Source organism: Eumetopias jubatus, unplaced genomic scaffold (assembly GCF_037043125.1).
Source record: "Eumetopias jubatus isolate StellerSeaLion01/CBP00866 unplaced genomic scaffold, mEumJub1_p1.0 scaffold_14, whole genome shotgun sequence".
In the NCBI taxonomy this organism is placed as follows: domain Eukaryota; kingdom Metazoa; phylum Chordata; class Mammalia; order Carnivora; family Otariidae; genus Eumetopias; species Eumetopias jubatus.
In genome coordinates this window covers 38,318,630-38,327,976 of record NW_028274820.1, presented here as the reverse complement: position 1 = coordinate 38,327,976, position 9,347 = coordinate 38,318,630, and the positions used below count along the sequence as shown (strand labels likewise).

General features: G+C 37.0%; 1 protein-coding gene across 2 annotated transcripts in view; it reads left to right on the top strand.

Moving 5' to 3' along the window:
• The first annotated feature begins 8,685 nt into the window (after positions 1-8,685).
• Positions 8,686-9,347, top strand: part of CALCR (calcitonin receptor) — a 62,312-nt gene continuing 61,650 nt past the window's right edge. The window contains exon 1 of one of the 2 annotated variants that reach the window (XM_028120435.2): positions 8,686-8,757. In XM_028120435.2, the coding sequence (XP_027976236.1) occupies positions 8,707-8,757 (51 nt within the window). In that variant the 5' untranslated portion in view covers positions 8,686-8,706. The remainder of the gene's footprint in view (positions 8,758-9,347) is intronic. The other variant, XM_028120425.1, reaches the window with a different exon arrangement.

Here is a 9,347-nt window from a genome sequence, read left to right as displayed (position 1 = left end):
AGAATCAGTGTGAAATATGAAAAGAGCATGGTTTTGAAGAACTGTTTTCAAATTTTGTCTCTGCCCCTCATTGACTGTGAGAACTTAGTTAAGTCACTTAACATCTGCAAACTTTTGTTTCCTAATGCATAAAGTGGGGATAATGTTTATTTGCATTTGATGTGAGGATAACGTAGTAAATATAATTACCTGGCTCTTAGTGTGCACTCAGTTCATTTTAGTTTCCTTCCTTCCTTTCCCATCAGTTCTTTCTTTTTTAAAAAGTCCATTTTTTAAATTTTATTTTATTATGTTATGTTAGTCACCATACAATATATAAGTCCATTTTAATACATATTTTAATTTGGCTAAAGACTGCTATATATTCCTGTGTATCAATCAGCCATGATAATAATAGGTTTTCTTGATAAACATTAGGTTCCATCTGTATCTTTCCAAAGAATATCAAAACTTTCCTGAGCCTAAAGCCTTAAGTTCAAAGGTGTGTTGTATTTCACTCCTACAACAGAGCTCTGTTACCTGTCCCCTTCCTACCAGCGGCTAGTTCCGGTCCCAGGAAGACCTGCCCAGTAGCAACAGCAGAGCAGTGAACTTACGTTAGTCAACTTACATTAGAGAAGAAATCGCCAGTCAAGTTTCCTTTGGAAAGAGTCACAGGTTCTGTTTGAGTAAACACTTGGTCAACTCAGTTATTCCAATTCACTTCATTGGTATGACATGAATCCTAGCGCTTACTTCTCCAGTGTTTCCTTTAGCTACTATCACTGAATGCAAACCACTAGAGGGAGGCAGGGGAAGTACAAAGAGCTGTCATAGAAATTCAGTCAGAGATTGGGAAAATATGAATAAAGATTACTTAAGGACGGAGATTATCTAGATGCCTTCCAGACACATTCTGAATTCACTGAACTTGGCTGCATGCTTCTCAGTCATTATCCCATCTACATCCCCAAACCAGATCACATGCATTAAGATTACTTCTTTGGTATTTCTAATTAAATGTAGGATTGGCTAAGTCTTACTTTAGGGACCAAAACTTCTTTACATATATAATTTTTAAAAATTGAATTGACAAAGTGAGTCACATGCAAGTTTTCTTTTGATAAAGAAAGTATCGGGGCTCCTGAGTGGCTCAGTCGGTTAAGTGTCTGCCTTCGGCTCAGGTCATGATCCCCCGCATCAGGTTCCTGCTCAGCAGGGAGCCTGCTTCTCTCTCTCTCTCTCTCTCTCTCTCTCCCCCTCCCTCTGCTCCTCCCCACTACTTATTCTCTCTCTCTCTTTCTCAAATCAATAAATAAAATCTTAAAAAAAAAGGAGGTACCAAGCTTTCTTTAATAAAGCAGGTTGCAAAATGTTGGCTTCACCTGAAATGTTAAATTGCCACATTGAAATTGACTTCAACACCATCATTTTAGACAAGTTCCTTAGATCACCATCATGAATATTAGCTGTTAGGTCATGGTGGGAAACAACTGTTATGATGAAAACTATTTGCATCATCATGGCTGACATTGAGGGTTCCAGCTTGGCTGGCCATCCCTGATGTCATTAATCTCACTTAATCTCTGTTTTTCAAGGGAATCCAGCTAATTTTACAGAAACTTTTGAACTGCTTACACAGCCATGTAAAAAGGATAATTTCCAAGGTACTCAAATTTCAGGGAAATGGACCCTTAAATAATTTAATAGGAAGAAAAGGAAAGTTTTGTAATGATTAAATTACATGTGATAGCACCCTTCTCTATTAGTAAATATATGCTACTAGAATTGGAAAAACAGGAACAGCCTTGTCCCTGGTAAGGTTCTCCGTGAAATATCTTTGTGTAGAACCCCAGAAATGGTGACGGGATTGGGAAGCATGTATAAATAAAGGGGGTACATAAGAGTGGCTCCCACTCAGGCATTCTCTGTAGTACCTAATGGCTCATAAGGGCAAAAAGTGCATCTGACTCAGTAAATACTTGATAAGTGAATTTATAAATACAATAAGAGCTCTCTGCCTCATTCCACTCCACCTTCATTTCTGCAAACACAAACATACAGAGATACATGCACAGTGAACACCAGGGTTACGGGAGACAGGAAGGAAGTGGAGAACTCCGGGGCTGGCTTAGAGCTGGTGAGCACCAGAGCCTGTGGTTTATAGCCAGCAATTGTTCTGATTGGTGGGTGTGGATGTAGCAGCCACTGTTAAGCATTTTGAATGACACCACAGGATATTCCTTTATTTTATCCACTTTATTCAGGCCTGAGCATCTTTCACCCTAAGATATCCTTGAAATCAGAACCAAATGGAATTCCTGAAGGTGATTAAGAGGAACCAAACTGGGCAAAAGGATGAACTGTGGTTGTGGTTGACTTCTATCCCAACTAGACTAGACCTTATAGGCTTTACTAGCAGAAGGTTGAAGCCAGCTAGAAAAAACCTTTGACGTGAGGCATCCTAGGAGTTTACGGTGTACACTCATTTTGGGAATATAATAGGGGTTTAACTGGAGCTCTTCCACTAAACTTCTAACCAATTTGAGGAAAATCATTTCAGTAGGTTTTCATTAACTCACCTGTATAGTGAGAGGTTTTGGGAAATGTGAATTCTAGAGTCTCTTCCAGTTCCATCATCCAATGAAATCAGGCATATCTTTTTCTGAAAGAAGAAGTTTGTCAAAGGTGTATAAGGACACAATAATGTGTATGTAAGGACTAAATCATAAACCCACAATTTTGAATTCCTGTATTTATAGAATGGTTTGATGTGTGTTGGGCAGTGAATTCTACATAAATATTTTAAAGTTTGACTTAAAAGAGTTTATCATTTGAATTAACCAGTACAGCACCTCGCAGGAAGTCTCCTGGGTAAGAGAGAAGGACACTTTTCACATATCAGTATTTGCAAAAGTGGACTTTCAAAACAAAGCACCAACATATTTTTTTTTTAAACTGGCTGTATTCCCTACACTGTAATAGCACCAACATATTTAACTCAGTCATCTATTCATCAGAGTTGCAGTAATCTAGATAAGTTGTGGCAAAGTCCTGTCATTTCTATTCCAATATAATAAATAAATGCTAATAAATCTGCAACATTTGCCTGTAACTACAGTCTTTTCTGCTAATAAGGAGAGAGTAACATACCTTTCATTCACTGAAATCAGTGGAAGTCAACTATTAGCTAAACTTGCCTGTCCCTTCCTTGAGTGTTAATTGCACATTATTATTGGTAAAATAATTTATAACAAGAGCTAACTTAAATGAATTTAGTTAAAGGATCCATTGTTGCAGGACTTCTCAGAACCTTTAGTATCCTAACATAAACATAATTTTTTTTTCTCCAGAAAAGAGCACATAGTAGTCCACATCTCTCAAACCTTATCCTGGTGAACTACTCTTTCCCTTTTTCATTATTGAGTAGTCACAAGGATCATATTTTGGAGAATACAATGTGGAAAATGCTGTCTTTGTTTATTTTCTATTGGAGGGTCAGGAAGACCCAATATTTATCTAATTGCTCTGCTTTCTCTTTCTCCAAAATGTATTTTTTATATTTTATTGCAATTCAACTTAGAGCCAATGTTGGAGTGAGAAGAACCCTTAATTATAGTCCAATTGTCTAATTTATAGATAATGAAATTGATGTCCAGAAAGGTGCAGTAACATGCTTAAGAGTCACATGATGAGTTTGAGGTTGTTTTGGGATTAGAATATGGATTCCTTATTCCTTAGCCCAAGATTTTTTTTTTCATTACACTGCAATGACTCCTCTTCCCATATTCACCATAGCTGATCTCAACAGAAGCTTTAAAGTTATGAGCTTTATACAGAAGCAGTAAACATGTTATTTACAATCAGGTGCATTTTGGGATGCCTGTGTGGCTAGCCAGTAAAGGCTGCCTTCGGCTCAGAGCAGGATCCCAGAGTCCTGGGATCAAGCCCCGCATCAAGCTCCCTGCTCAGCAGAGAGCCTGCTTCTCCCTCTCCCTCTGTCTGCCACACCCCCTTGCTTGTGCTCTCTATCTCTCTAACAAATAAATAAAATCTTAAAAAAAAACCAATCAGGTGCATTTTAGGTTCTCCATATAGATGACCCTGTTGACAACTCAAATTCCATTTGTCCAAAGCTGAGTATTCCTTTCATGTCAGATGGCAGTATATATGTAATGACTAAGAACATGAACTTCAAAATCATCCCAATTAGAGTTTCTTCAATATATTCAGTGATTCCCATATCCTCATCTTTGCTTATGCTGACCCTTTAGACTGGACTATTTTTCTCCCAACCTCTCATATATTGAAGTTAAACTTTATCTTGAGATGGTATTAAAACACACATAATAAGTGCATGATGTGTTTTTAATTAAATTGATTTGAAGCAAATAGTTTCTATCTCTCCTTTCTCTATCATGGCTGCTATTGCAGATCCAGTACTAGAAAGTATTGATGAGGTCACAATGCCTTTTCCTCAAATTAGTCTTAATTAATGAAATCCTATCTAATTATTCATTAATAGTATCCATTTGAGTAATGTCACACTTTTGAATGGCACATGATCCTGAACCACTTCTCCAAGATTTCCCACTGATTAATGTTGCCTAGCCAACTGCTTAGAGGCAATCTATCTTTTTCATTCGATAAATGTTTACTGAACACTTACTATGTCAGGTCCTTGACAAGAGTCAAAGAAAAAGTCACTTTTTCCCATATGACATCATTTTTATTCCACTACCCTTCTCATCTAGATTCTTTTACATGATGTGCCAACCTGTTTACCAAAAGCAGCTCCCCAAAGCAGAGATACCAGTTTTCACTAACTAAACTTGGAGCTTGGAGTCAGATGAGCATTTTAAACTCACAATGAGGAGCAAAAAGTCATTCTGCTTTGCTTGATATGTCAACATAAGTTGGGTTTATGACGACATTACGTCTTGGCAAGTGAGTTCCTATAGTAATGAAGAATGATTTTCTAATAGATTGTGTAATTAAGGAGTTATCCAAACAGAAGGCATTGTTAAGGCAACAAACCAGCAGACCCTGTGGTTTCATACAGTGTATTTACCTGTTCACTTGGACTGTTATCTACAGAAGCTTACTAGATAGATCTGTCTTTAAACAAATGTCAAATTTCAAATTTGAAACAGATTCCAGACCTTGGGTGACAAAAGGCTATTAGCTATTCTGAGATAAGCAGTGCCTGTCTCTTCTCTTTCCTGCTCTTTGCCCATACCCTCATCCCACTGCTGTTCTCATGGCCAGGGTATTAGGGGAGAGGTTCTTAACGAATGAATGCTCCAAAGGAGCAATTGCCTCTGAGATGCCTTTTATAGCTTTGGGCTTTGTACCAAGGCTGGGGAATATTTAAGACCTCAGAAATTCCACTTTTGCTCCATGGAGAAGAAAAAAAGAAATTTTTAAGTAAAAGGGCAGCTCTTTCTCATGACTTGCAAAGTTAATAGACTATGGTGGGTTAGAAATTGCCATTGAGCCAAAAGAGCATTTTCCAAAGTATATTCTGTAGATGGGTTAATAATTGTGACTGCAAAAAAAAAATTTTTTTTTTGTTTTTCATAGTCAAACAGGTTTGGAGAATGAAGATTTAAAGTCAAACTAGTGGTTTTGGTACAGGAAAATTAGGTACTTTAAAGTGCTAATGTCTATGGTAGATCTCTAAGAAGAATATAGGAAATGCTTAATTTCCTAAACATTTTTGGCCATGGAAACTTTATTTTATGCTGCTTCTCATGGGATTACTGCTATTCTATGGAATACACTTTTGGAAATGCTGATCTATGAGAATAGACACATTATTTTCAGACATTGACATTTCATATTCTTTCCACAAAAAATAAATAAATAAAAATAATGTAACTTTACATGTCAAGGAAATTTGTTCTCCTTAAATGAAGATTATTCTATTCCATCATCATCATTGAATTAGTGATTTAGTGTGTGTGTATTAATAGAAGTGGTTTCCACTGACCAACTCATCCCTGCAACAAAGGAATACAATTTTCTAGAGATGAGATTAGTAATGAGTACTCATTTGTGGATTCAGAGCAGTGCAGATTCTCTGGTCCCACCCAGTAATTGAACCACTGTCCAAGGTTATTTCATTTACATGTTCTGAATCACACTCCACAATCAAGTTTTTAGATTCTACATTCATCTGGTTTATATACGGGGCTCCCATAAGAGCTTTTGTCTTTTGTTTCATTTTGTTTTTTAAAGATGGCTAAAAGACATCTTGGAAACCACTCCCCTAGTAACTAGACTGCTGGACAGATCCAGGGGGACCAATATGCTTCACATATGGAAGTGTGTTCTTCTCCTAGTCAAGAAGGATTGGCTAAGGAGTCTTTCTATAGACAGGAAAATGGCATAGAGGTGAAGCTCCTTGCCCAAAATAAAAGAAATCGTAAAAGTAAATGCAGAAATTAGAATCTCTTGGCTCTACAATTAGGGCTCTTTAGGAAAAGAATAATGCTTGCTGCCTTACCAAATTTTGACCCAACATCATCCCTTGAACTAAGCAACCAGCATTTACTGAGCACTTAACTGTGTCCCAGATTTCTTTCTAGGTTCTTGGATGGCAAAACTGAATAAGTCCTTCCTGTAAAGAAGGAATAGGGAAAACAACAGGAAGTAAACAAATAAAAAATCTAATGTCAAAGTTAAGCTTTGTTCTGGTTTTCTCTGAGTCATCTTCCAGGTATTCCAGATGACTGTCTGATCACAAGCTACCTGTCTTACTTGTACCCATTCCAAATTGAACATTTCCAAATTCCATTTTTATCTCCATTAGCTGCTGTTTGCCTGACTTTGTCTTTTCCTGTTTGGGTGCAGGTTTAACTCCCTAAACCTAAGTCAAAACTGTTCTCTTCAGGGTCATTGAATTCTAAACCCTGCCTATTGGAAATTCCATGTTAGTCTTTCCATGTTAGTCTTTCCCAAGATTCCACCCTGCAATCTATCCATTCTTTAATCATCCGTTCAACTAAGCTATAGGTCTCTGTTAGTTCATTTTGGGTTCTCCACATCTGTCGTTCTTTTTAACTTTCTTCATTCTTTTTTTTTTTCCCTCTTTCCTTGGAAGAATCCTAGCAAAGGTGAATTACTTTATTCTCCATTCTGATTCTACTCTTCTTTGCCATGTTTTTCTCCCTTAAATTCATAAAGACCTGTCTTCCTTCACAATTCTATTTACATGTTCTTTCTGTCCTCCTCACAGATCGCCACGAAATACTTCTCTCAAAGAGAGGCATATCTGCAAAGTACTGTTTAACCTGGAGAATTACAACTGAACTTCTCTAACTAGAGGCAGGTTTAGTACAGCCCAGATCTGCTATAAAGTTGCACATGAGAAATTTGTTATAGTTCAAAATAATGCAAGATTATTTAAAATTATTGACCTCTCCACTTCATAGGAAAAAGGAAGAACTTTGTTCCTTGACTAAACCCCTCTGTCATTTCCAAATGTTCACTCTCAGATCCATGTTCATACTATTTTCATTCCCCTTAGTTGTTCGTGGTACAGTCGTAAAAGCAGTGTGTGGGGCTTTGAAACCATGGGGCGCTCCTTTCCTACAGCAAAACGACTGTGCACCCTCATTCACCTTCAGTGGGACAGTTCTCCCACAGCTTCTCATGTTCCCCATGGTAATGATACTGTTGAGCCAAAACCTAGCAACTCATACTTTATAAAATATCAAATGATATGAAATATATAACATAGATAGAACAAGTCAATTAACTGCCTAACCCCATATTCACCTTCATAGAGAAACTGACTTCTCACTGTGCTTAACCCTTACATTTGAAATTAATGAGTAGGGCTTTCATCTGAAGAAGAGATCTGGCTTTTAATTCTGGCATCTTATACATCAAGTATAAGACATATGATACAATCATAACCACTCACCCTTAGGTGAAATACAGTTTCACACAAATCCCACTGATGAAAAAAATATATATATATGTTTTAAATTTTTCTCTCTTTTATTATCTTTCCTTGTGTAAAATTATCTGCACAGTCATGAAAAACTGTTATTTGTGACACAACAGCATGTTTCTGACTATTATATGCTTTTGAGAAGGAACAGTGAGCCGTTAGGTGACATACTCAATCCTTGCTATTGAAGAAATTTATTCTTAGTCCCAACTTGAAGCTTGTAGAAAATTTTATAGGAAAGAAAAATACTCAAGGCTCTACATAAGACTACTTAAATCAAAGTTGGCCTTAATTTACCTAGAGGGCATGACTAATGGTCCTTTACAAATCATAGGTTGTATTTGTTCATGTCCAATGAAGTGATTTCTTTGTGGATGTTTCCATTGAAATTTTCAGCAGTTTTACTGATGCCACGGGTTAACGGAAGCCACACTGGTTGCTCTTGATTTCTCTGAATCCTTTGTTTTGGTCCTGATATGTAAAGGTGGCTCTGGAATTTCTTAATAGGAGGACTTTCGACAACAACCAGACACCAGTCATTCCTGGCCGAAAGGAAAGGAGTGGAACATGCAACTGCATTTGCATCACCAGCATATTGCTTCCATACATGAATTTTATGCAGGGTGTCTTGGGACATGATCCTCTCCAAGTCAAATAGAAAAAAAGAAATTGATTATAGTCAATATTAAAGCTATGTTTATTAATGTAAATTTTTTTTTTACTTTATATTTTTCTAGGACTTAGAAGATCATCTTCAAAAACCAAAAATGAAGTTCACACTCACACGCCGGTGCTTGGTACTCTTCATCTTTCTAAATGTAAGTAAAACATCATTTAAGCTACATTAATCAAGAATGCTGAAATACAGCGTACGATTGAATGGGCATTTGCAAGGGTAGACATCTTGCCAAAGCTAAGTTTCACCAGCCAAAAGTTCCTCAAAACTATCATTTTCTTCGGGGTGCCTGGGTGGCTCAGTTGGTTAAGCGTCTGCCTTCAGCTCAGGTCACAATCCCAGGGTCCTGGGATTGAGCCCCACATCAGGATCCTTGCTCAGCAAGGAGTCTGCTTCTCCTCTGCTTGTGTTTCCTCTCTCGCTGTGTCTCTCTCTCTAAAATAAATAAATAAAAATCTTTATTTAAAAAAACTATCATTTTCTTCAATTTTGCTAATAGATCCCCACTCTGAACTTTCACAATTTAGATTACTGTTATGGTTCACTGAGAAATGTGAGCTTTGTTTACAAAAATTTAGCATTAACTTGAGACATCTCCACATTATCTTGGAATTTAACATGGAAGGTTAATAATGTTCTTGGGTAAAATGTTTTTGATGTTAGGTGGATTTGAACAACAGTTTCTGGGCTACTGTCTTTTTCAAACATCTGAACTCTTTCAGTCACGTTATT